Source organism: Muntiacus reevesi, chromosome 1, assembly GCF_963930625.1.
Source record: "Muntiacus reevesi chromosome 1, mMunRee1.1, whole genome shotgun sequence".
Taxonomy (NCBI): domain Eukaryota; kingdom Metazoa; phylum Chordata; class Mammalia; order Artiodactyla; family Cervidae; genus Muntiacus; species Muntiacus reevesi.
In genome coordinates, this window is record NC_089249.1 from 195679636 (window position 1) to 195707632 (window position 27997).

Sequence of the window (27997 nt, forward strand, 5' to 3'; positions counted from 1 at the left end):
ATTGGCCAGCGTCCGCCACGGCGCGCTTCTCATTGGCCCGCGTTGCTGTCGCGGCGCCCCGGGGCGCGCGGCGGGGGCGGGACTTCCGGCTGGCGCCGCCTGCGAAGAGCTCGGCGGCAGGCAGAGACGCGGGTGGCCAGCGATGGCCGCGGAGGGGGCCATCTGTGGCCTGGCCCACGGAGGCCGACGGGAGGCGGCGGCCGAAGAGCCGCTCCCCTTGTCCTGGGCATGGTGTGTGTCTCGCGCCTGTTTATCCCGCCGCCGCCTCGGCCGCCGTCACCAATCTGCAAGGTAGGAACGGTCAGCGCGCCTGGGCTGCGGTGACAGAACTGGGGTTCGAATCCCGGCCCCGACGTTTCCGCACAACGTGCCGTTGGGTTGGGGTTACGTCACCTCGCCCGGACACCAGTTTCCTTATCTGGTGTAGTGAGGAGGCGGACCTGGGGACGTGGTCAGTGTTCCATCTATGTTGATTATTAGAGCTAACGGGTGCCCAGAGGCTCAGCGTAACGTCCGTTCATTAAAATTTAATTGACCGCCTACTCTGTGCCGATCACTGTATCGTCAGCGAACAGGTGAAAATACCTGCCTCTATTTGATTGACATTCTAGACTGATGCTGTCCATGAGAAATGTAGTGTTAGTTGCTCAGTCTTGTCTGACTCTGTGACCTCATGGACTGTAACCCTCCAGTCTCCTCCGTCCATGGGGATTCTCCAGGCAAGAATACTGCAGTGGCTTACCATTTCTTTTCTTCGGGGGATCGAACCCGGGTCTCCTGCATTGCACGCAGATTCTTTGCCGTCTGAGCCACCAGGGAAGCCCATGAGAAATTTAAAGCAACCACAAATGTTAGCCACATGCATAATTTAAAATTTCTAGTAGCCATGTTAAAAAAAAAAAAAAACGAAAGAAACAGGTGATGTTAATTTTAATAACGGATCTTATTTAACCCAATTTATGTCCAAAATGCTGTTTCAGTCTGTAGCCAATGTAAAAATGTATGAGATATTTTTACGTTCTTTTTTTTTTTTTTCCTTTTCTTTTCTCTATGTGCCTTTGAAATCTTGTATGTCTTTTACACTCACAGCACACCTGAAGTTGGACTGGCTGTGTTTCAAGGGCTCAAGAGCCGTTGTTACCAATGACTACAGCATTGAACTACATAGTGCTAGATGGGTAATCAGGACAGAAATTAAGTGGATTCCATAGCAAGTGGTAAGACTGAAAAGTAAATTGGGCATGGGGTATGTGGGGTGGCGGTGGGGGTTGCAGTTTGAAAGAGGACTGTCAGGAAGGTAAGATTTGCAGAAGGACCCGAAGGAGCCAAAAACACTGAACAAGCAATCATGCCGTTTATTGTTTTGTGCAGTGTTGTCTGACAGAACACTCTGTGCTCATGGGCATTTTTTTTTTTTTTTAATCAATACTGCCAAATTTAACAGCCACGAGCTCTATGTGGCTCCTGGGCCCTTGACATGTAGCTGGTAGCACTGAAGAACTGAGCATTTAATGAACTTAATTTTTGTTGTTGTTCAGCTGCTGAGTTGTGTCCGACTCTTTGCAACCCCCGTGACTGCAGCACACCAGTCTTCCTTGTCCATCACTATCTGCTGGAGTTTGCTCTAACTTATGTTCAGTGAGTCAGTGATATTGTCTAACCATCTCGTCCTCTGCCACGCCCTTCTCCTTTTGCCTTTAATCTTTCCTAGCATCAGAGTCTTTTCCAGTGAAATCTGCTCTTCACATCAGGTGGCCAAAGTATTGGAGCTTCATGGGTTGTAGCTTTGTTGTGGTCAAGGGGCTTGCATTAACTCAATAAAGCTTTGAGCTATGTTGTGCAGGGCCACCCAAGATGGATGGGTCATAGTGGAAAGTTCTGACAAAACGAGGAGGGAATGGCAAACCACTCCAGTTTTCTTGCCATAAGAACTCCATTGATTTAATTTTTACTTAATTTAAATTTTGTCATGTAGAGCTCATGGCTTCCATAGTGGATGGCATAGATTTCGTAGAATGGTGACAAGTGCAGTGCTCTGAATTGAGCTATGCTGCTGCTGCTAAGTCACTTCAGTCGTGTCCAACTCTGTGCGACCCCATAGACAGCAGCCCACCAGGCTTCCCTGTCCCTGGGATTCTCCAGGCAAGAACACTGGAGTGGGTTGCGATTTCCTTCTCCAATCCATGAAAGTGAAAAGTGAAAGTGAAGTTGCTCAGTCATGTCTGACTCTCAACAACCCCATGGACTGCAGCCTACCAGGCTCCTCCGTCCATGGGATTTTCCAGGCAAGAGTACTGGAGTGGGGTGCCATTGCCTTCTCCAGAATTGAGCTATAACTCATGCTAAATGCTTTATGTTGGTCCTACGGAGTGCTCACAATAGCAATGTAAGAAGAGAGCTATAGTCATTGTCACCATGATGTTTAATGAAGTATTGTGATCATTCATCTATGCTTTATCATTGCTATCATTCGTAGACTTTACTTTTTTTTTGACTTTACTTTTTAGAAGAATTTTAGATTTACAGAAATATTGCACAGAAAACAGAGTTACCTTTTTACCCACACCCAGTTTCCCGTATTTGTAACATCTTTCATTAGTAGGATACATTAGTAGGATACTTAATGAACCATGACTGATACATTCTTATCAACCCTAGTTCATGTTTTGATTTCCTTTGTTTTTACCTAATGTCCTTTTTGTCTTCCAGAATCTCATCTAGGATACCACATTACACTTAGTTATCTTCTCTCTCTAAAAAGAGATAGATAATTGATACATAACTTTGCATTGGTTTTGGGGTATACAGCATAATGATTTGATGCATGTGTATATTACATAATGATCACCATAATAAGATGGTTAAAGATTAACATCCATCACCACACTGAGATTTCTTTTTTCCTCTTGTGATGAGAACTTTTAAGATCCAGTCTCTTAGTTGTCCTGTCTCTTTAGTCTCCTTTTAGCTTTGGCAGGTTCTCCAACTTTCCTTGGTTTTGATAATCTTAATTGTTCTGAGAGACCTGGTCAAATATTTGGTATGATGCTCCTCTATTGGCATTTGTCTGGTATATTTCTTGTGGTAATCCTGGAATGATGGGTTTGAGGGAGGAAGACCAAAGAGATAAAGGGCCATTTTCATCATACCATGTCAAGGATACATACAATTGGGGACTTCCTTGGTGGTCCAGTGGTTAGGACACTGTTCCCCCAATTCAGGGGGCCCGGGTTTGATCCCTGGTCAGGGAACTAAGATCCCACAGGCGGAGCAGTGAGGCCAAAATAAAAGAAAGTAAGAGAATTCTTTTTTTTAAAAAGGATATGTACTATAAACTTTATTTATGCATGTTGATATTGGCCTTCTTCACCTGGTTGACTTAGTATTTGTCAGGTTTCTCACTGTAAAGTCACTTTTCCCCTTTTCCTTTGGAAGGAAGTCACTATATGCAGCCCACATAGAGAGTGGACATGTGTGTTCTCCTTAAGGGTGGATATCTACATAAATTACTTGGAATCCTTCTGCATGAAAGGCTTACCTCTTCTCCCCCTGTTTATTAGTTTATCCAGTCATTTAATTAGATCAGTATAGCTTCCTGAGTATTTATTTATACTCTGGATTATAACCCAATACTACTTTATTTTGTTGCTCAAATTGCTCCAGCATTGGCCACTGGGAGCCCTTTCAGTTGGCTTCTTTGTTTTGTTTTTAATTTATTTATTTTTGGCTGTGTTGGGTCTTCATTGCAGTCTTTTCTCTAGTTGCAATGCACAGACTTCTCATTGCAGTGACTTCTCTTGTCCTGGAGCACAGGCTCTAGGGTGTGCGGCCTTCAGTACTTAGGGCTTAATGGTTGAGGCTCTAGAGGCTTAGCTGCTCCTTAGCATTTGGGATCTTCCCAAACCAGGGATCCAACCCATGTCTCCTGCATTGGCAGCCAGATTCTTTTCCACTGGACTACCAGGGAAGCCCACCTTTGGTTTTTGACACACTCCTATCAATGTGTTTTGTTTGGTGGTTTTTTCCTTTGGCTTGTTTGATTTTTCTGGGGGACTTCCTTACTTTCTAGCACTGTAAGATGCTGCAGGTTCTTCTCATGTGTATTTCCTGATCCCAATCCGAGAAGCAGCCGTTTCTCCGAGTCTGGTTCCTCTGATTAGAGAATGGTATTAGAAACCAAGATCTGAACACTAGGAGTGCTTGTTGCTACTGCGATGCTGTTTGTTTTAGGTCATCAGTGCTTTGCAGTCACGTGTGATTCAGTGGGTCTAGGCACTCAGCCCTGGGGATGCGTACAACAACGACCCGATGTGCATCCACCCTCACATAGCTCAGAGTCAACCTGCGAGGACAGGCTTAGGAGGGGAGCTCTGACACTCAATCGCTGTGCAACCTCAGGCAAGTTGTTTAATTTCTCTGAACTTCAGCCTCCCCTTCCACAAAGTGGAGTGCTTACGATACTTTATGAGGGCACCATGAGAATGAAATGAAATCACCCACTTTCATAATCTATGAAGTAGAACCTAGTATCAAGTGCTTATTAATTGTAAGAAGAAGTGACACAAATAATTTCAACCTGCAGAGGTCCAGAGTGCCAGCGAAGCGTGTAACAGGCGGACCTGACTTCGCCCAGGGGCAGCCAGGGGAGGCTTGCCCAGTCAGTAGGGTGAGTCACCAGGCGAAGGGGAGCAGGACGGTTCAGGCAGCAGGAGCAGCAAGCACAAAGGCCCTGAGGCCCACAGGAGCGTGGCGCACTTAGGAAAGGCCAGTGACTCATGAGATTGAAAGGGGCACGACACACAGGGCTTGACTGGCCATGGCAAGCTGAGACCCTGTCCTAAGCGCAAGGGAGGTGACTTGTCCAGGTGCACATGTCTAGTAAGGACAGGGATTTGAGTCCAGCCTGCCTGATCTCAGAGATCTTTATTTCCCTGATCTGATCCTGAGATAGGAATTCTTTGTTTTGTTTTTTAGTAAGAAGCATAGTTTTGGTTCTTAGGGGTCAGGGTTAGAGTGCATTCCAGCCACTGAAATTCCTGATTGTTCTTATTGTGCCTCGAAGCACATGCTCTCAGGGTCCATGTGATTAGGATGACTCCGTTTGGGTTCCTGCTCGTGAGGACCTTGCTGCTGCAAGAAAGAAGAGGACATGTAGACAGCAAGCCCAGCCAGTGTGACAAGGGCCAGGCCCAGAGCGCCGCCTTTCCTGAGGGCAGCGCTGGGCCGGAGGGCAGCAGGAGCCAGGGTCTGCCAGCCAGAGGAGGGGGAGATGGGGCTTCCACACATGGACCAGCTGGAGCACAGGTGCTGCTTTGCCCATGAGGAGGGTTCAGGAAGCAGTAGGTGTCTCAAGGAAAGAAGATGACGAGACTGGGAGGGTGTCTGTCTCTGGCTGTCAAGGGCCCTAGAGAGTAAGGCAGAGAAGTTGGGATTTCATCCTGCAGATGAGGAGCCAGCTGACTGCAGCCTGATTCCACCCACACCTTTTTTTTACACGGCCTGTGAGCTACAAATGATGTTTACATTTTTATTTTACTTATCTTATTTAATTTTTTGGCTGCACCACAGGGCACGTGGGATCTTAGTTCCCCAACCAGTGAACCTGTGTCCCCTGCATTGGAAGCATGGGAAATCTTACATTTCTAAATGGTTGGGGAAAAAAACAAAAGAATAACATTTTGTGACATGGGAAAGTGCAACTTCAGCATCCATCACGTTTGCTGGTCCCATGCCCACGCCCGTCATCTGTGTGTGGCCCATGGCTGCTTTCAGGTTGCAGGAGCAGACACAGACTTGCTCAGATTGGGGGGGGGGGGGCGCTCTGCACTTCTGCCGTCACTGGTCTGAAATTCTTGTGAATGAAGGAGCCCCATATTTTTATCTTGCATTGAGCTCTGAAAATTGTGCAGTCAGTCTTGGCAATAGAGACCAGATGGCCCACAAAGCCTAAAAGATTTACTGCGGGGCCCTTTTCAGAAAAAGTAGGCTGGTCTTGCTGTGGTGAGCAGAATACCAGTGGTCTCTAGGACCCTGGTGAAGGTGAAGATGTCCCCTTGCCTAGGAGAAGGGACTCTGCAGATGGGATTAAGTTGAGGATCTGGAGATGGGCAGGCAATCGTGGGTTATCTGTATGAGACCAACATCATCACAGAGATTCTTATCAGAGGGAGGCAGGAGGGGCAGAGAAGGAGATGTGACACTACAAAGAGAGGACAGTGATGCCATTGATGTCTCTGAGGTTGGAGGAGGTGGCCACGAGCCACGGAATGCGGACGGCCTCTAGTGGCCAGAAAACTGATTCTCGCCTCCAACTTCCAGGACTGCAGCCCTGCCAGCGCCTTGATCTTAGCCCGATAAGACTGACTTTGGACTTGTGACTGCCAGGACTGTCGAATAATAAATGTGCCTCGCTTTAAGCCACCAAGGTTGTGGTAACTTAATAGAGCAGTCAACAGGGCCCCGATGCTCCTGCCATAAGCAATGGGCAGCTGAAGGAATCTTTCAACCAGAGAGAATTTTTTATTTTTTTAAAAAAATATATGTAGTTTTTGATGTGGACCAGTTTTTTTAAAAGTCTTTATTAAATTTGTTACAGTATTGCTTCTGTTTTATGATTTGGTTTTCTGGCCACAAAGCATGTGGGATCTTAGCTCCCAGAGCAGGGATCAAACCTGTGCCTCCTGCAGTACAAGTGTGGTATTTTAACCACTGGACCACCAGAGAAGTCCCTAGCCAAAGAGCATTTTAAATGAGACACTTAAAGTGATTCTTTGCTGATTTGTTAGAAGGAAGGGCCCCAGAGGCAATCATGGAATGCATACTTCAAAAGAGGGGGTGGTTCAAAAGAGTGGGTGGGGGCTGTGAAGACAGCCCGGGGGAGAGCTGAGGGAGCAGGTGTAGGGCAGGATGTGGAGAGGAGGATTCCAAGTGTCTTAGAAGTGGGATCACCAGGACTTGGAGACAGTCAGGTGTGGGCAAGGTGGTAGCCCAGTTATTAGGCACAGCAATGGGGAAGCCATAACACCTGGACCACTTTCAGGGCTCACAGTGTGGGTGGGGGCTATTTTGGGGACATGGAAGTGAGTTTAGGGACTTCCCTGGTGGTCCAGTGGTTGAGACTCCGTGCTTCCAGTGCAGTGGACACAGTTTTCATCCCCGGTGAACTAAGATCCCACTTGCCTCATAGCTCAGACAAAAAAGAAAAGTAATAGATTTTGTTGTTAGGGCAGCCATTCTGGTCAGCCCCCAAACAGAGCTGAGGCATCAAAGCGGATCACCCATCCTGAGGATAGAAGCCTGGCAGCCTGGCCACACCTAAAGAGCCTTACAGCACTGGAGCTCTTTGGGGGCCAAACTTCAGTCTGATTGCATTACTAGTGCTGAGTCAGTGAGTGGTGGAAAAAACCAGGAAGCTATATCGACTTCTCTGTGGACGGTTGAGTTTGTTTTCAGTGGGCAACTCCATTGGAGTTCATGGCCCTGATTACTCCAGAGTTGGAGGAATGGGTAGCCAGGGGTTCCTTCTGGGTGTGGGTCCCCCGTGCTTCCTGCTCGTACACATTTCTGACCCAGAGAACCTGACCTGGAGCGGGCACAGAGCTTACATCCAGGAACTGCCATGTGATAACCCCCCGCGCCTCTGTTTATTTGTAAAAGATGAGGGAGACTGCCACCTTGAGGACACACATTGAGCAGGGCAGCTGAGGCCCAGGGCGACCACCCTGGCGCAGGCCCGCAAAGGAGAGTCTATGCTCAATGCCTGGGAGAAGAGGAAAGCAGGAGCCCCCTGCTCATCTGAAAGGCAAGCCCCCCACACACCACGGCGCAAGATCACATGGGTCAGTGACCTGAGTGAGCTTGGTGAGTGCTGGCTCCCAGAATTACCTTTCTACCTTTCTAGATCTGACCCATGCCTCTTCCACTGGGCATTCTTCCAGCAAGAGCAGCAGTGGCATTTTATCTCCCATCGTATCAAAGGTTAGAACAGGCCCTGTGACTCCAATTCCGAGGGTCACTATTGACAGTGATCACTTTCACTTCTCCTGTCACTTCACCCACCTCATTCCTGCCAGTGACCGGGAAGTAGCCACTGTGTCACTTTTTTTCATTTTTAAGATTTCTATTTTCCTTTAAATCCAGCTGTTATTTTTCACGCCATACGGGTTCTCCTTGACCTGTCTCTACATGTTTTACTTGTATCTGTTGGGTTTTTTGCAGTAGTTCTTCAAAAAAAAAACAGAAATTTAGTAGTTTCCAGTATATCCACAAAGTTGCACAAACCTCACCACCACCTTATTCCAGCACATTTTCATCACTCCAGAAAGGAACCCCAGGACTTCCCTGGTGGTTCAGTGGCTAAGACTCCAAGCTCCCAGTGCAGCGGGCCCAGGGTTTGATCCCTGGTCAGGGAACGAGATTTCCACATGCTGCAACTAAAGATCCTACATGCCACAACTAAGATCTGGTGCAGCCAAATAAAAAATTAATTTTTTTTAAAGGAACCCCCATGCCCTTTGGGCTTCCCGGGTGGCTCAGACAGTGGCGTATACCTGTAGTGCAGGAGATCCGAGTCTGATCCCTGGGTCAGGAAGAGCCCCTGGAGTAGGAAATGGCAGGCCACTCCAGTATTCTTGCCTGGAGAATCCCATGGACAGTCTGGCGGGCTATAGTCCGTGGGGTTGTAAAGAGTTGGACACAACTGAGTGACTAACATCATTCATTCATGTCCTTTTGCAGTCCCTCCCTCAGCCCCTGGCAGCCACTATCCACTTTCTGACTCCATGAATTTGCCTGTTCTGATCACTTTATATGAATAGACTCATACAATATGTGGCCTTTTGTGTCTGAACATCATGTCTTCAAAGCTTGTTTCTGTTGTAGTGTGATTTAGTGCCTCATTCATTTTCAGGGCTTTATAATATTCCATGGTGTGTGGCTGGACCACATGTTGATCCATTCATCCATTGATGGACATTTTGGGGGCTGTTTCTACCTTGTGGCTTTAGTGAATCATGCTGCTTTGAACATTTGTAGACTAGTTTCTGATGGGATGTATGTTATCATTTCTCTTGAGTAGATATCTAGGACTAGAGTGGCTGGCTGACAAAGTAACTTTATGAGAAACCGTCAGACTGTTTTCCTCAATCTTTTCTTTGTAAATGAGATGGAGACTTCATGCCTATCAGCCATTGGCAGGTGCTTAGTTGGCTGTGACCATTCTCTAGCCCTGCTCCTCATCCAGCATCCCATGGGAAGCAGGCAGGCCCCTTGGGTTTGCCAAGGTGCCTCCCACCTGCCCCAATGTGCAGGGGCAAGGGTCCCAAGGGTGAGCCCATTACGGGCCTCTGCCCCACCCTGTAACTCCCACATTCCATGTAGCAGGAAACCCTCAAACCACCCAGCTCCCCAGATGAAAAGATCAAAAGCACTGCCAGCGGCATCTCTGGGAGCCCTCCACACAGGCTAACCTCTGATCGTGCATGGTTAAGAGTGAGTTGTACCAGGGGAACAAGCCAGGTGTGTTATCAGCTATTAAAAGCTCACGCAAATCGATAAGAACTCAAGGAGCAAAGATCAGAAACGGTTCACCAGGGAAGAAAGAGTTGACAAACCTCAGAACAGCCCTTGGGTGAGGGCTGGTTAAGGCGAAGACCATTCTAGTGCTGCCAGGACCTGGACGCTGGCTCCTCAGGGTGGTAGCTAGGGTTACCAGAAAATTACAAAACCTTCAGAAGCTATTTCCCCAGCATCTTACAAGGTTCATGGTCTGACCCTGTGGTTAAACCACCGACAAGTGTCCTGAGCTCCCAGTGGAAGGGCTGTTCTTACAGCCTTTAAAGAGTAAAAGGTTGGCAGTGATCTGAATGCCCAGTGTTGGCGGCTGGCTTGGGAACTGCTCTAGAAATGAGCAGGAGGCCTGCGACCATGTGGAGTAAGCGCGCCTCCTGAGTGTGGGCCAAGCCCTGTGCGGAGGCAGTTTCATCCTCATCATAAGCCTCTGAGCTGGGTCCTGTTAGATGAACTGAGCAGATTGCAGATGAGAGCAGGGCGGGAGCTGGGGAGAAGGGAGGGGCTGGGGAGATGATTTGCATGGATCACTCTGGGGAAGGAGTACCCAGCTGCGGTGCGGAGTTGTGGGTTCACTGTGGCATCTTTGGGGTGTTACTTCTATCCCTCCATCCAGCCAGGGTCCAGCAGCTTAAGATGCTTGAGCATGGAGGGGAGTGGGCATCCTCAGCAGTATGGTTAAAGTGAGGGCTTCAGGGACTTCCCTGGCAGCCCAGTGGTTAAGACTTTGTGCTTGCTATGCAGGGTACACAGGTTCGATCTTCGGTCCAGGAACTTGGATCCTGCATGCCAAAAAAAACTTTTTAATTAAAAAAAAATATTGGCACTTCTCTGCTGTCCAGTGGCTAAGACTCCATGCTTACAATGCAGGGCCCAGGTTCAATCCTTAGTTAGGGAACTAGATTCCCACATGCCACAACTGAGTTCTCATGCTGCTACAAAGATCGGATATCCCGCATGCTGCAACTAAGACCTGGTGTGGCCAAATAAATGAAAATAAATAAATACCGAAGTGATCGCTTCAGGTTCACATGGGAGAGGGAGGAAACAGGGCCCATGTTCACCTTGTTCCCAACCCATCCCCAGGCACCGGTGCCTTCCTCAAGGGCACCCTGCAAGTGTGAGTTCACTGGGGCTGCCAAAACAAAGCACTGGCCAGGGCTTAAGCAACAGAAACTCACTTCCTCAGTCCTGGAGGCAGGAAGTCCAAGGTCAAGGTTGGCTTCATTCTGAGGCCTCTCTCCTTAGCTTGCAGATGGCCGTCTACTCCCCGCATCCTCAACGTGGCCTTCCCTCTGTGTCCCTAATTTCCCCACCATAAAAAGACATCAGTCAAACTGGATTAGGGCCCACCCTCACGACCTCATATTTAACTCCAATACCTCTTTAAAGGTCCTAAAACTAAAGATTTAGGTAAAGGCTTCAACATACGGATTTTAGGGAGGACAGAGTTCAGCCTGGGGAGCATGTGATTCTGCCATACCCACCCTGGGTGTGGGTGGGGAGCTCGGGTGGCCCTCATCACACACCAACACTGCCCAGTCTTCCACAGGTCCTGGGAATTCTGGGGTATGGGCTCCCTATTTTCTGGTGGATAGAGCAGACCTGGAGCTTCAGTGGGAAGATGGGAAGCCAGGTCTCAGGACCCCAGCCTCAGAGGCTGGTCAGTGGGGCGGGGATGGGGGGGCTGGTTCATCTCCCCAGACCAGCCCCTGCTTCCCCCCAGGAGTAGGGATTTTCCTGGACTCCCCCTAGGAAAGTCCCCCTGAACACGCGCTTGCCATCCCCGCCTCCCCTTCTCCAAGCCGTCGTGATGATGCACTGGGCCTTTCTTTACCCAGGTCCCCGCAGCCCTCTGCCCCTGCAACCTCTGGTCCTTTCCCCCAGAAGCGCGGTCACTAGGCCTGTTCCAGCACACGGTCTGGTTAAGTGAAAGTGAGAGTCTCTCAGTCACGTCTGACTCTTTGCGACCCTGTGGACTATACAGTTCATGGAATTCTCCAGGCCAGAATACTGGAGTGGGTAGCCTTTCCCTTCTCCAGGGGATCTTCCCAACCCAGGGATCAAACCCAGGTCTCCCACATTGCAAATGGATTCTTTACCAGCTGAGCCACAAGCAGTCAGCAAACACAAGCCCTGCCGCCCCCCCCACCCCCATCTCCAGCACCCAGAAGGTGTCAAAGTTCTGCTGACCTAGTGAACCAGCAGTCAACCTCTCAAGGGCCCACAGCAGTAAGACACCAGCCCAGGCTTACCATGTCTTGGCAGAGCCCACCCTGTCCCCATCCCCCCCCCATCAGGCCACCCAAACTGGGGTCCTTTCCTCAGTGTGTGAGATGGGCACCCACTCCTGCCCTGACCCAAGGAGGACCTGTCAGACTCCAGGAGCCCGTAGTTAAGGGATGTCACCAACCTGAGCACAGCAGGGTGAGAGGGTGGCAATAAGGAGCTGGAGGGGGCACCCCAGCCCCAACTCACCCCTCCTCCTGTCAAAAGCCCCATCACCTGTCCACTGTCCCGTGGGTGAACTGGCTCATTCCCCATCGGTGACTGATCCAGCGTCCTCAGCACAATGCCCGCCTCCCTGCCCTTCCCGGTGTAGCAGGGACCAAAGGCCTGAGCAGATTGGGGCTGGCTGGAGGGTGGGGAGTGAGGGGTGGGGAGGAAGCACTGCTCCCCAGCTCTGTGTCCCTCTCACTTGCCAGGCCTCACATTCCAGAGGTAGGAGTGTTCAACCCTCACATGGGCTTCTGATCCAGGACAGGCCAAGGGTCAGGAGGAACCAGAAACTGCTTTTCCCTAGAAAGGTGAGGCAGGGGTAGACAGGCCAAAGTTACTGAATAAAAACCCTCCATGGGGGGAGAAGGGGAGAAGCTCCTCTGGGTCTGGACAGACAGGACCAGAAAGTGGCCACAGCAGGGCTCCTCCCTGACATTGGGGCCAGAGGATTCTTCCTGGTGGAGACAGGACAATGCCTTGTAGGATCTGTAGCAGCATCTCTGCCTCCTCAGCCGCCCCCTGCCCACAACTGTGACAACCTCTTCTCTGTCCAGACTTGGGCAGGTGGCCTCTCCACTGGCTTTCTGTGCTCAGGTTAAGGGCCCTCAGGTCACATCTGGGTCAGGTATTCAGGGAGCCTGCTGTTTTATGTGTCTGGTTCCCTCTGCCTGTTGTTCTCTGTTCCCCCACCCACCCTCCCTTCCTGCCGCCTTCCAGAACTGAGCCTGATCTCGGGTGAACTCAGCCTGCAGCAGCTTGAAGCAGGATTTCAGTTCCCAGCCGGAGAATGAAGTCTGGCTCAGCAGTGAGAACACTGAATCCTAGCCACCAGACCACCAGGGACCAGTGGCCGCTGACAAGACCCTGGCCCGTCAGCGGTGCAGAAACGAATTTTCACATAGAGACAGAAAGTAGTGAAACAAGTGAAGTGCTTATTAGGAGGAAAAAGGGATACATGTGGATATACACACGGGTGGGCTCGGAGAGAGACTCACGCCCTTGTGCTAATTTGAATCACTTTTGTAGGGCATTCTTCTGGGTTTCCTCTGGCCAGTCATCTTGCTTTGTCTGGTTCTGAGCCCGTATTGGGCGATCTCAGTGTCCTCTCATGTGTGCGTGCACATCTCTTAGCCAAGATGGATTCCAGCAAAGAGGCCTATGGGTAGGCTGACATCACTTACTACGAAGTGCTGCCCTCTCTCTTTTGACATCCAAGGAGCCATTCTGCGCATGCATAGTTGGGAAGGTCTCCTTGATTTTGAAAATGAGGAATGTGTGGTCTTTTATTTGGACAGGGCCCAGCTTCTCTCTTGCTTCTGCTATTCTGGAGTTTCAGTCCACCAGGGACAAACTCTGGCTGCTCAGCCTGGGGCCCATCCGTCTCCTGCCTCAAGTCTGCACATCACTTCCCCTGAGGAGTGTTCCCTGACCTCCCTTAGGAGTTTGACCCCCTGAGTGCTGTGGGAGGCAACAGAATTCCGTTCCCCCAGGATGTCATGTCCTGATGCCCAGAACCTGGGGATACATGATACTGCACAGCAAGGAGACTCTCAGGTTGGTCAAGTTGAGGCTGTGGACATGAGAGGTGATCCTGCACTATCAGGATGGGCTAGCGTTAATCACAGGGGTTCTTATGAAAGGGAGGCAGGAGGGTGCAGGTCAGAGAAGGAGATGTGATGACAGAAACAGAGGTCAGACACAGGTTAGAAGAGGCCAGACTGCTGGGTTTGAAGATGGAGGAAGGGGCCACAAGCCAAGGGCCAAGCTGTGAGAAACTTGGAAAAGGCCTGGAAACTGATTCTCCATGAGAGCCTTCCAGAAGGAACTGCCCTGTCAACACCTTGATTCCAGGACTTCCACCCCTGCTGTGACTTAGGAGAATACTGGGAGTCAAGGCTAGGGTGGACCAGACCCTCTCAGGCTTAGAACACTGGGATGGAGAAACAGACAAAATGACCAGTTTTTCTCTGCAAATTAAGAAAGTTATGCACATAAAGCCCCCAAAGTCACAATCTTTGCTTCTCGTAGCTGACTTTGAAAGGTTTCCCATGTTCTCCAACTTGTCCTTGGCCAATTCTTTTCCCTTCTCGCTAGGAGAAGACTTTCTGACTTTTACAGCCAACCTCAAAGGGAAACAGTATGGACCTTCCAGAAGCAGAAGATATTAAGAAGAGGTGGCAAGAATACACAGAAGTACTATACAAAAAAAGATCTTAATGGCCCAGATAACCATGATGGTGTGGTCACACCTAGAGCCAGACATTCTGGAATGTGAAGTCAAGTGGGCCTTAAGTATCATCACCACAAACAAAGCTAGTAGAGGTGATGGATTCCAGCTGAGCTATTTCACTTCCTAAAACACGATGCTATTAAAGTGCTGCACTCAACATGCCAGCAAATTTGGAAAACTTAGCAGTGGCCACCAGACTGGAAAAGGTCAGTTTTCATTCCAATCCAGAGAAAGGCAATGCCAAAGAATGTTCAAACTACCGCACAATTACACTCATCTCACACACTAGCAAGTTCAGTTCAGTTAGGTTGCTCAGTTGTGTCCGACTCTTTGCAACCCCATGGATGTCAGTATGCCAGGCTTCCCTGTCCATCACCACCTCCAGGAGCTTACTCAAAATCATGTCCATTGAGTCTGTGATGCCATCCAACAATCTCATCCTCTGTTGTCCCCTTCTCCTCCTGCCTTCAATCTTACCCAGCATCAGGGTCTTTTCCAGTGAGTCGGTTCTTCGTATCAGGTGGCCAAAGGATTGGAGTTTCAGCTTCAGCATCAGTCCTTCCAATGACAATTCAGGACTAATTTTCTACAGGATGGACTGGTTGGATCTCCTCGCAGTCCAAGGGACTCTTAAGAGTCTTCTCCAACACCATAGTTCAAAAGCATCATTTCTTCGGCTTTCAGCTTTCTTTATGGTCCAACTCTCACATCCATACATGACTACTGGAGAAACCAAAGCTTTGACTAGATGGACCTTTGTTGGCAAAGTAATGTCTCTGCTTTTTAATGTGCTGTCTAGGTTGATCATAACTTTTCTTCCAAGGAGCAAGCATCTTTTAGTCTCATGGCTTCATTCGCCATCTGCAGTGATTTTGGAGCCCCCAAAAATAAAGTCTGTCACTGTTTCCATTGTTTCCCCATCTATTTGCCATGAAGTGACGGGACCAGATGCCATGATCTTAGTTTTCTGAATGTTGAGTTTTAAGTCAACTTTTTCACTCTTTTCTATCACTTTCATCAAGAGGCTCTTTAGTTCTTTTTTCACTTTCTGCCAGAAGTGTGGTGTCATCTGCATATCTGAGATTATTGATATTTTTCCTGGCAATCTTGATTCCAGCTTGTGCTTCATCCAGTCCAGCATTTCTCATGATATACTCTACATATACGTTAAATAAGCAGTGTAAGATTATACAACCTTGATGGACTCCTTTCCTGATTTGGAACCAATTTGTTGTTCCATGTCCAGTTCTAACTGTTGCTTCTTTACCTGCATACAGATTTCTCAGGAGGCAGGTCAGGTGGTCTGGTCATCTCTTTAAGAATTTTCCACAGTTTGTTGTGATCCACACAATCAAAGACTTTGGCATAGTCAATATGGCAGAAGTAGATGTTTTTCTGGAACTCTCTCGCTTTTTTGATCATTCATCGGATGTTGCTAGCAAAGTAATGCTCAAAATTCTCCAAGCCAGGCTAACAACAGTACATGAACCGAGAACTTCCAGATGTTCAAGCTGGATTTAGAAAAGGTAGAGGTAGTTGCCAACATCCGCTGGATCATAGAAAAAGCAAGAGTTCCAGAAAAACACGTACTTCTGCTTTTATTGACTATGCCAAAGCCTTTGACTGTGTGGATCACAACAAACTGTGAAAAATTCTTAAAGAGATGGGAATACCAGACCACCTTACCTGCCTCCTGAGAAATCTGTATGCAGGTAAAGAAGCAACAGATAGAACTGGACATGGAACAACACACTGGTTCCAAATTGGGAAAGGAGTACTTCAAGGCTGTATATTGTCACACTGCTTATTTAACTTATATGCAGAGTACATCATGCAAAATGCTGGACTGGATGAAGAAGCACAAGCTGGAATCAAGATTGCCAGGAGAAACATCGATAATCTCAGATATGCAGATGACACCACCCTTATGGCATAAAGCAAAGAAGAACTAAAGAGCCTCTTGATGAAAGTGAAAGAGAATTTTTGAGTCCCCAGTCAGGTAGCCTTTCCAGTAAATATATGACTCAGGGAAAAGCCTCAGCGAAGAGGACCCAGCAGGAATCATGAGGGAAGGAAAATGCCGCATTCTAAATGGCCACTCAAGCATTCCTATTCACTTTGAAAATTAATTTCATTTTACAGGACACAGCAGCATAGATCAGGCTTCAACTTAACATTTAAGGGAAATGTCAGATTTTTTTTAACTTAATGAAATTGTTAATGAGGAAAAAAAATGTTTAATACAGTCTTACCTACTACAGATCCCTATAGATTTAAGGATTTCAATAGAAAGCCATGATGTATGTATTTAAGACAGGTTTAAAAAAAAAAAATGTAACTATGGGCCAGTATTCATTGAATACAATTTCAAGCTTTTTAATTATTTCAAAGCACACTAAAAATAGTGGGCTGATAAAACTCCAAGTAAATTAATCCTTGTTTTCCTTTATAAATCCTTTTTGTTTGTTTTGAAAAAAAAAAAAAAAGTGAAAGAGAAGAGTGAAAAAGTTGATTTAAAATTCAACATTCAAAAAACGAAGATCATGGCATCTGATCCCATTACTTCACGGCAAATAGATGGGGAAAAAATGGAAACAGTGACAGACTATTTTCCTGGGCTCCAAAATCACTGCAGATGGTGACTGCAGCCTTGAAATTAAAAGATGCTTGCTCCTTGCAAGAAAAGCTATGACAAATCTAGGCAGCATATTAAAAAGCAGAGACAAAGGTCAAGAGGCCATTGTTTACTTTGCTGACAAAGGTCTGTCTAGTCAAAGCTATGGTTTTTTCCAGTAGTCATGTATGGATGTGAGAGTTAGACTATAAAGATTAAAGCTGAATGCTGAAAAATTGATGTTTTTGAACTGCGGTGTTGGAGAAGACTCTTGAGAGTCCCTTGGATAGCAAGGAGATCCAACCAGTCAATCCTAGAGGAAATCAGTCCTGAATATTCATTGGAAGGACTGATGCTGAAGCTGAAACTCTAGTCCTTTGGCCACCTGATTCGACGAACTGACTCACTGGAAAAGACCCTGATGCTGGGAAAGATTGAAGGCAGAAGGAGAAGGGGACAACAGAGGATGAGATGATTGGATGGCATCACAGACTCAATGGACATGATTTTGAGTAAACTCCAGAAGCTGGTGATGGACAGGGAATCCTGGCGTGTTGCAGTCTATGGGGTTGCAAAGGATCTGACACAACTGAGCGACTGAACTTACTTACTTCAAAGGGAAAGCGAGTCTTGAGTTGCAGAAGTTCACAGCCAAACAGACATATGATCTTTGAGGCACATCGAAGCCTTCTGTCAGCAGCTAGAATCCCAACACAGTGTTTGTGTGGCCTCAGCCCTCTCCAAAAGGGACCAGGGCCGAAAACTTGGGAAAACGTTCTTGACACAGCGATGATGATCGACACAAAATGGGTTGTGTCTCTGAAGCCAAAGGAGGCGACAGTCTTAGGGGAGGGGTGGCAAGGGGCCACTGTTAGGCTTCAGTGGGAACCAGGGCAAGAGTCCAAGAGTGGGAGGTGATGGGGGGCAGTGAGGCAGGAGTGAGAGACACCAGAGAGACTTGAAGGCCGTCCTTGGCATTCATCCACTGCCAAAAAGGAGTGACTGTGAAACAGGCAAGAGGGGATGACAGGTGATGAGAGGAGAGAGGTGATGAGCATTCTCATCATGGGTTTTATTTTCTGGGTCTTATAATGTTTTGACATCTGCCAACCTTGCTGATCTGGAACAGACTGCCCGTAGAGCAATCCCTAGAGAGAGCAGGTAACTGGGAGCGAGCCTTTCAGATGCAGGGCAACCAATCCAGAGCCCAGACTCCAGCCAACTCTGTTGTCAGGCTGTCACACTCCTGGGAAGCCAAATCCCCCTGCCTTAGTTCCCCCAGGGAGAGGTATACCAGACAACCAGGGAGAGCCCCTCCACTCCTGGGGCCAGCCAAGAGTGTTCAAACTGGCCAGCCCCAAATCTCTCACCCTGCCTGGCTTGGCCTTCCCCAGGGAAGCCACAAGAAAGGCTCGTGCCCTGCTTTCTCCTTGCTCCTTCTGTCTCCCTGCTGACCCTGGTGCTTCCCCGTTTCCCTGCATGGTGTGTTATGCCCCCTCCTCTTGGGATCTATGAGCAGCAAACTGTCTTCTCTATCATAATTTTTTAAAATATTAATTAATCAGCTTTTGGTTGTACTGGGTCTTTGATGCCATGCACGGGCTTTCTTTAGTTGCAGCGAGCAGAGGCTACTCATCGTTGCAGTGCACAGGCTTCTCATTGCTGTGGCTTCTCTTGTTGCACAGAGCATGGGCCATAGGCACACCGGCTTCAGTAATTACCACTCACGGGCTCTAGAGCACAGGCTCAGTAGTTGTAACATGTGGGCTTAGTTGCTCCTCAACATGTCGGATCTTCCCAGACTAGGGACAGAACCTGTGTCCCCGACATTGGCAAACAGATTTTTACCTACTGGACCACCAGGGAAGTCCCCCTTATTGTGATTTCCCTGGGAAGGGTTGAGTGAGGCTGGGTAAGCAGGCTTAGGACTTGCTAGTTTGAACCATTTCAGCAGGCTCTGGGACATAGAGCCTGTCCCTAGTTGTCTACTGCCTGGCCCTGGAGTGACCCGGGCTGGAGAATAGTGACCCTGAGTGTGGGAGCCTGATAGAGGAGGGGGTTAGGATATGAGCTCTGAACTGGCTGGTTTGCATATGAAAGGTGCCTTTGAAAGGAAGCCATTTACTATCTCTGGGAATCTGCTGGCCCTAGGAGGGGTAGTACCTTCAGGATCAGCAAGTCCCCAGCTGTCACAACATCAGAATAAAAACATGCTGGGAGCCTAGAGGATTTTCAAAGCAGTGAAATATTCTGTATAACACCATAATGGTGGATACGTCATTATACATTTTGTCCAAACATGTAGAATGTCAAGGGCTTCCCAGGTGGCGGTCGTGGTAAAGAATCCACCTACCAATGCAGGAGATACCAGTTTGATCCTTTGGTCGGGAAGATCCCCTGGAGGAGGGCATGGCAACCCATTCTACTATCCTTGCCTGGAAAATCCCAAGGACAGAGAAGCCTGGTGGACTTACAGTCCATGAGGCCGCAAACAGTTGGACACAACTGGAGTGACTGAGCACTTGGAATGTACAGCAGCAGGCGTGAACCCGAATGCAGACTCTGGACTTTGGATGATGGTGATGGTAGGATGGTAGTGGTCATTGTAGGTTCATTGCCAGTAACACCTCTGAGATGTAGGCTGTTGATAATGTGGGGCAGGGGATGTATGGGAAATCTCTGTACCTTCTCTTCAATTTTGCTGGGAAAATTAAACTGCCCTTTAAAAAAAATATCAATAGAAAATGAAAGAAAAGAAGCAATGTAAAATTTTGAATTGACTGTGATCTGTGGCTGGCAATGCAGTGTCCAATAAGACAGACATCAGCCACATGTGGCTATTCAGCACTTGAAGTATACTGAAATTTTTCAATAAGCTATGTTTTGAACACTTATTATGCAAAAAAGGGAAAATATCTCATAAATCATTTTTTTGATTGCATGTTGAAATGATATTATCTTGGCTTGTTGTTGTTGTTTAGTTGCTAAGTCATGTCTCTTTTGCAACCCCATGAACTGTAGCCTGCCAGGCTCCTTCTGTCCATGGGATTTCCCCAAGCAGGAATACTGGAGTGCGTTGCCATTTCCTCCTCTAGGGGATCTTTCCAACCCAGAGATCAAACCTGGGTCTCCTGCATTGGCAGGTGGATTCTTTACCAATGAGCCACCAGGGAAGCCCATTATCTTGGATAGATAGGGTTAAACAAAATACATTACTAAAAAAAAAAAAAAAAAAAAAAAGACATATGTAGTACAGTTCCCAAAAAGTATATGTGGAATGAAGGAGTCAGACCTCAACTTGGAATCTGGCTGCCACTTACTTAGTCAGGTAACTTAGCCTCTCTGGACCTCAGATGATTGTTTTTTCCCCTGTCCAGTGGGGATAAATATTAATCCCATAGCGTTTTCTGTCACCTCAAACCACTCTCTTTAGAGGAGCCAACCCACACCCAGCATCTTCCTGCCACCTCCAGATTTGAAACAGTGATGCTTGTCTCCAAGGATCTTGCTTCATAACTTGCTACCTGTCTGCTCTGCACTGCTTACCCAGGGCACCCAACCTAATGCCTGGCATACAGTAGGTGCTCACCACCTGTTTGTTGAATGAATAACAAATGGCCCCAAACAGGTGTTTGATGAGGATCAGTGACATTGCCGTTGCCATTCCTGACTGGGAGACATCTGCTTGCTCACTCCAGTCACCCCTGGGAACGTGGTTGGTATATAACAGGTGCCCAGATACCTGTGTGGAAGGGCTGAGTGGAACTCAACATCCTCAAAGTTAAAATTGCTCATTTGTGTTCAACTCTGCGACCCCATGGAATTCTCCAGGCCAGAATACTTGAGTGGGTAGTCTTTCCCTTCTCCAGGAGATCTTTCCAACCCAGGGATCGAACCCAGGTCCCCCGCATTGCGGGCGGATTCTTTACCAGTTGAGCCACAAGGGAAGCCCAAGAATACTGGAGTAGGTAGGCTATCCCTTCTCCAGCGGATCTTTCTGACCCAGGAATCTAACTGGGGTCTCCTGCATTGCAGGCAGTTTCTTTACCAACTGAGCTATCAGGGAAGCCCCAGCATCTTCAAAGAGGGACTCATACCCCTATGGGACCCTCTCCTCAGGACCCACCACCCTCCCTTTCCACATCACCCCTGCCCCAGCGGCCCAGCCCCGCAAGTTCAGTAGGTGCAGGAGAAACACAAGGACTGAGGCCACGACCAGTGGTGGTAGCCCGAGTTCCCTGCGCAGGTCCCCTGGAACACAGGCAGCTGGTCAGTCCGGGGAGGGAAGCCCTTCAAATCTGACTTTGCAGGAGGCAGGCCAACCACATGGGGAACACAGTAAAATGGGTCACACAGGGAACTAAGTCCCATCCTTAAAAAAGAAAAAAATAGCACTTTTCCTTCCTTCCTCCAGTTGCCTAGCAACCACTGTGCATCTGGACCAGAGTGAGAGGCAGCTGGGTACAACAGGAGCCCAGGCCTGGCAGACAGGGTACCCAGGGTCTGGTGTGTGGAGTCAGGATGGTGGGGGGTGGGGTGGGGGTGGTATCCCAGTGGCTTCTCTCAGAGGCCACCTGAACCAGGACGTGGAGGTAGCAGCGGTTCAGGAGGGCGGTAGGCAGCATGGGGCGTGGGAGGTGGGGGTGTGATGCAACAGCAACCACAGCAGGCCCGCCACCCAGGGCCTCCCTGATGAACCCCAGGCCTCTGCTCAGTGGCCTTCCTCCACTCGGCGATGTCCCCCTTTCTTCACAGTATTTAAGAAATAAAAGCCGGGTTTTCCTGGCCAAAGAGCAAAAAATAAAAAGGGTGAAAAAGGGCCTCTCAGACCCTCAGTCGCCTTCTCTGTAATATTTGTCAACTGTTATGAGCACCTGGGAGGTCCTCCAGCAGAGAAATGAGAGGGAGCCAGGTACCCAGACCCCCTCAGAGGAGCTCACTCCAAAGGCAGTGGTTGGTATTTCCCCTCACCCAGTCACCTGGCTGCCCCATTCTGCAGTATGGCCACCCGCCGGGTGCGCTGAGCTGTGCCCCTGCCCCCTACCCCTCACCCTGCACTGCATCCTGCCCTTCGGGCCCTGGGGTGTGGTCAGTCCCTGAATTTGGCTCAGCTGCAGGCTGGCGGTGACCCACAACAGCTCATGCTCAGAGCTGGGGGCTGGGGAGCAGGAGGCGGCTTTGTCCTCTGCGCTGTGTTCACACATGCGGAGGAGAGGGTCCCATCCCTGGAGACAGTTGACCCTGACCACCTCCAGGAGCTGCGGGAACACAGGCCTCCCCTTTCTCACAGACCTCCCCTCCTGGCCGTGGAGGTCTGGCCCCACAATCAGCAACTGGTCCTCCGAACTCCAGGTCTCCACCCAGGGCCCTTAGTCCTGAAGCGTCTTGTCCGCCGCTCAGACACTTGAGTGCAAAAACCCCTGCCTGCCCTGCGTGCTGGTTCCTCAGAGCCGTTGCTCCCTTTTAAAGCTGTTGGTGGGACTAACTGAGCGGCGGGGAGGTGGGCTTGCTCACCGGGGACCTCCGCCACTACTGGGTAACGCCACGTCTTGGCCGCTGCCCGCCGACCGGGCAGGCAGGGACGGTGGGCCTTAGCGGGGAGGCTGGTCCCGGCCCGCCACGCCGCGTCCCCAAGCCCGCAGCCACGCGGAACCGCGTCCTGGACCAGCCTCACCTACTCCGGGAGCGGCCACCACCGGCGCAGGACCGCTGGGCTCCGGGCCGGTGAGTCCGTAAGCACCGCCCTGGTCTCAGCCCGTCAGAAAGCTCCGCCCCAGCGCTCAGTGTCTTTCATCAAGGCCCGGCCCCTGCGCCAAGCCTCACCCATTTAGCCACGCGACCGGGCCCAGGGAGAGGGTGAGGGGCCCCGCCAGGGTCTCCTGGTGGAGCTGGAGAGATGAGAAAGGGGTAGAGAATGTCATAAATGCCCCGAATGGTCTACAGCTAAGGAAGTCGACTATAAAGTTACAGACGTGAGGTTACAGCTGTGAGGTTTCTGCAGCGTCCCCTTGCCCGCTACCTGCTGCTCCTCCACCCCTACGGCCCTGACCCTCACCTCTCTGTTCCAAGTGGACCACGCTGACCCTAGAAAAAAACTCCTTCTAGGTGGGTGCCTGCTGGTGTGGTTACCTGGAGCTCCCGCTTTTCTCCCAAAACCAGAACATTATTGTGATCCTTATTCTCAAGATAATATTCGGGAAAATTCAAGTTGCATATATTGCACTGTTAAAGATACACACACACACACACACACACACACACACACACACAGAGAGAGAGAGAGAGAAAGAGAGGGAAGCGATTGTGGCCAATACATGAGTTAACTTGAATTTTACTCTTATTCTTATTTTTAGGCCATGGCTCTCAGCTTGAGGGGATCTGAGATTCCTCACCAAGGATCGAACCCCAGGTCCCCTGCATTGAGAGCGTGGAGTCTTAACCACTGGACCACCAGGGAAGTCCCCTGTTAACTTAAATTTGATGTTAGCTAATAAAGCCTGTTTGTGGCCTATCAATCAACATTGTACATCTGCTTTAATTATTAAAGAAGAGGACACTGGCCAGAAGTCAAGGATTTACATGTCCAAAATAAAGATTAAAGTCCTTCCTGGGATGCCAGCACTGGTCCTCCTTTGATAATAAGACTCACTTCACAGGTGTCAAGGTCATACTGACCCGCCTCAAACGTGCTGGTCTGTTCTGAGACCTTGAAGAAATGTCTCCCTGAATTGTTTAACATTCTTTGTTCTGACAAGATACAAAACTGTGCTGAAAACCCTGCTTCTTTGGAGCAGTTTCACAGAGTAACCTGGGAAGCAGGCTTCTGGGCTAGCCCTCAGTCTGGCTCAAATAAAACTCTTTTCTTAATATCGTTTTTTATTTTTTTGCATGAGACATTACCCATTGAAAGTGTACCATTCCATGCTGTTTACTATATTCAGAGTGCCTCCACCATCACCACCATCTAATTTCAGAGCAAAAAGAAATCTCTACCGTTCCTTTCACCCTCATCCCCATTCTCCCCTCCTCCCAGCCTATGGTGACAGCTGATTTTGCTTTCTGTTTCTGTGGGTTTGCCTGTTCTCAAAAATCAGGGCTTTTCTGTGACACAATAAGTCACCCTACTGTATGGAAGAAGAGAAAAATGGGGTGAAGTCAAGGCCCCATGGGCACAGGTGTCTGGGGAGTAGGGAGAAGAGATGAAGGCTCTCCCCTGCTCTAGGCAGCCTGAGTCCTGCCTGTGGGAAGCCAGGGTCCACCTTGAGGTGCAGCAAGAAAGGAGCCAGGAGGAGGAGGAGAAAAGGTCCTTCAGGGAGAAAGCCAGGGTGCTGGCTGAGGGGCCTGGAGGGGGAGAAGGTGAACCTTCAAGGGGGCTGGCTAAGGTCAAGGCTGGGTCTGTCCACCTACACCCGTCCACCTCTCACCCCCATCCAAGCAGTTGTTTGAAGGTATCGTTGTTTCCTGCCCAGCTCTTTGATTCGAATCCTTTTACCCTGGGCCCCCAACTTCCGCCAAGTGCATCTTGACATTGGAGAGAAGAGCTAGAAAAAATGGGGAGAAGAGAGGAGGGCAGGGCTGGAGGGAGAAGCCAGGAGGTGGAGTGAGGGAGGAGGAGGGAGGGCGGAGCGGCAGGGTGGGGTTCCATCTATAAAGGGTGAAGCCTGTTGGCCTGGCAGGCAGGAGAGCTCAGGTCCACTCCAGCAGGCGCCAGCTCCAGAGACCCCATAGGCTTTGGTGAGTCCTCCCCGAAACCAGCAACAGGTCCCTGCAGCACTTGTCCCCATCCCATGCCACCTGCCTCCCATGCAGGGGGCCCTGGCTTGAGATGGGGGTGCTCCGGGTGCCTGCCGCTGTCCCTGTTGGGTCCTCCTCATCCACCCACCTGTTCTCCCCAGCCAATCCTCTGTGGTGCCAGAGGGAGTTCCAGCCTGCACTATGAATCCATGGCTCCTGGTCTGCCTGGTGGGCTGCTTCGTGGTTGCCTGGGCTCCCACTGTCCACGCTCAAGGTACTGACTCAGTTCATCCCTACCCCCACCTCTGGAGTCCCCTCTCCCCATCTTTCCTGTGCCTCCGGCTACCAATATGCTTCTCCCCTCCTCCAGAAACCTCCCCTGATCCCATCAGCACTGAATCCATTCTCTGATGGACAGCTCCCCCAGCAGGCATGCAAAAACTCCCAGCATTTGTGCAGCTCCTTGGGGGTGATGGTCCTCAGCCTCTCCTTCCAGAGCCCCTGGGTGCCTCCCCCACCGTCCATGACCCAAGGCATCCCTCCAAACTCCAGCTAGCCCAGGAACTATGGGGAGCAGATGGCAGCATGGCTGCTTACCGCCCAGGACACATTGCAGTGACCTGAGCCTGCAAAGCCCCTAGGGGTAGGGGGCGTTGAGATCAGAGCCTGGGAGCCCAATGAAAATGGGTCTCCATCTTGGCTTCCCCCACCCAGGCTACCTGTGTGGTCTGGCCTTTATGACCCCCAGTTTTTTCATCTGCAAAGTGGGGTTCCAAATTCCCACTGCAGAGATGGGACGTGAGGATTCAATTGGATACTCCTGGCCCAGTGCCTGGCAGCTACTACTACCATTACTGCTATTAATGAATTTCTCTCCTCCTCACCGGAGATTAGGCACTTGAGGATATTGGGGACCAAAGGTCATTCCGGATGCTCCCCCAGCGTTCCCTCAGCTCTGCCACTGTTTTCTCCATCCCTGTGGGCCTGAGGAGGCAGCTGAGCCCCAGCAGGTGGCCAAGCAGAACCCCTGGCCAGGTGGAAGCCCCATGGCCCCACCCACCTGCCCCACCTGCCCCTCATTAGGTCTGAGAGGCCCTAGCCCTGCCCCAGCAGACCTTAGCCTTTGCCCAGGATGGGGCTGGGCCTCCTTCTCATTGTCCTCTAATAAAAGGCCCATTTCAGGAGCCAGGCCCAACCTGGGCCCTTTGATCCTGGGGGCATAGTTGCCCCCAGCCCCAAGAAGCTTCCTGTCTGGCACTGCAACGCGGTCCATCTGACTCCACTATTCCTTGCTTTCTGGGTCAAGGTGGGGATGGAGGGAGCCTTCAAGTCCTCCCAAGCCCCTCCCAGAAGTAAGATGTGGCCCCTGGAGGCAGGGATTGTCAGAGGGATGGACCCCAGAAGACGTTGAAGGCCCAGCACTGTTTCCATATTAGTTCATCCTCTGCTCATCCCACCCTCTCATCCTCCCTGATACTTCTGGCACCAGCACCTCCACCTCAAACCACGTCCCTTGCCCTTCTCAGGCCATTGCACCCATTCCTTGCCCTCTGCACCAGAGCAGGAGTGGAAATGGCGTTGGTCGATTTATTTCGTGGTCTTGGACCCTTCCCAGCTGGGGCCTGCAGGGCCCTCTCCGACTCTTGCCAGCTGTCCCTTTGTCAAGGGTCCGAGATGACCCCAGCGGCTCCCTCACTGTCTGTGCCGTCCCTGGGCCTCCACAGTGCCTAGAAGGGTTGCAGTGTGTGCGCGTGGATAACCACGTCTGTGGGCATCCCTGCAGAGCGCATGCGCGGCCACACACCTCAGTGGGGGCATCTCTGCAGGCATACCTAGCCGCACATGCGCGTAGGTGCCATGTCTGTGGACGGCCCGGCAGAGTGCATGTGCGGCTGTACATGCTCGTGTTCAGACTTGAGCCTGTGGGCGGCTGTGTGGTCGCAGGTGCCTTTGAGGACTGCTGCTTGGCCTACCACCCCCGGGCCAGGCTGTCTGTGCTGCGGCACGCCCAGAGTTACCATCGCCAGGATGTGAGCGGGAGCTGCAACCTACCTGCTGTGATGTGAGTGGGACCGCGGGGGAATCGGCGGGGGAATCAGTGGGGGCTGTCACACAACTTTCCTCTCCACTTACATCCTCACCTGGGCATCCCCATCCCTCCAGATTCTTCTTACCCCAGAAAAACAAGATGGTGTGCGGGAGGCCAGGGACCAGGTGGGTTGTGACTGCGATGAAGATTTTGGATGCCCGGAAAAACAGCCAGTTAAAGCACCCAGAGAAGCATCACGGCACCCGGAGAAACTTCCAAGGTGGGTGAGACCCCAGACCAGCATCTAAGAAGTCCATCCTCCCAGCTGCGGCCCCTGAACTTCTCAACCCTTGAAGAAGGGGATGACAACCAAGTCTCTGACAGCTGCCTCCACCCCAAGGAGAGGCAGGGGCGGGTGAGTGGGAGGCTGAAGGAATGTGTAGCATTTTAAGTCAAGACACTTTCAATAGCTAGAGATGGTAAATTCAAGAAAACAGGAAACTCATTGGCTCAAATAACCAGCCAACATGAGGCTTCAGGTTGGGGTGGATCCAGGTGCTCAAAAGGTATAGGCGGCACTCTTTTTCTATTTCTCTTGCCTTCTGACAGTCCCTCACACTGGGGTGAGGAAATCGAGCTCTGGAACCTCAACACTTCCATTGTCGAGGTTCTGGGTCTCCACCAGAAACAGCAAGAGGAAAACTTCCCTCCTGTCAACTGCTAATCCAGGTCGACTCTTGGTCACGTGACCACCCCTCTCCTCACGCCTCCCTCCCACCCCAACTCCACCCCATCACTGCTGCAGAGGAATGAGGGCTCTCTGATCAGCCTCATAGATTCACATGGGCGGGTCCTAGGGGGCTGATCATCACCCTGCCCCTGTCCAGAGGGGCTTCGGCAGGGTAATGAAATGCCAGGCATGTGAACCAAAAGCTGCAGGGCGCCCCCCCACCTCACTCCACTCCAGTCCTTCTCACCTGCCAACCCCTCTGATCCCTCCGGCAGGACCATGAGCCCACACTACTCCAGGATCTGCCCACACGAGATGGGTCGGACCTCTCTCTGCCACAGTCATCACTGAGGCCTTGACTGCCCCAGCCCCTCTGTCCTCCAGGGCAAATCTCAACCCCTGTACCTGAGGCTGTGCCTGGCCTCTCCCTGTCACCCCTGCCACCTCTGCCCCTCCAGCAACTGGAACCAGGGAGCCCTGTTACTTCAAGCCCTGTGCCACGCCTGCCTGGGTAACCATTCTCGGAAAGAACCATGGCGATCGTTGCCTGCCTGCAGGGACACACCTACCTGCATCCCTCTGGGTCCCTTCAGA

General features: G+C 50.3%; 1 protein-coding gene across 2 annotated transcripts; it reads left to right on the top strand.

The window, feature by feature from the left end:
* Positions 1-108: 108 nt before the first annotated feature.
* Positions 109-27966, top strand: CCL25 (C-C motif chemokine ligand 25). Of its 2 annotated transcripts, XM_065933156.1 has the most exons (6): positions 109-291; positions 24806-24918; positions 26589-26706; positions 26808-26953; positions 27283-27402; positions 27679-27966. In XM_065933156.1, the coding sequence occupies exons 1-6, from the start codon at positions 143-145 to the stop codon at positions 27684-27686; spliced, it is 654 nt and encodes a 217-aa protein (XP_065789228.1). In that variant the 5' UTR covers positions 109-142; the 3' UTR covers positions 27687-27966. The 2 variants fall into 2 exon arrangements, 1 of the variants encoding a protein (XP_065789228.1); XR_010662963.1 differs by lacking the exons at positions 24806-24918; positions 26589-26706; positions 26808-26953; positions 27283-27402; positions 27679-27966 and adding exons at positions 1090-1217; positions 23264-23751 and having other exon boundaries at positions 152-291.
* The last annotated feature ends 31 nt before the right edge of the window (positions 27967-27997 follow it).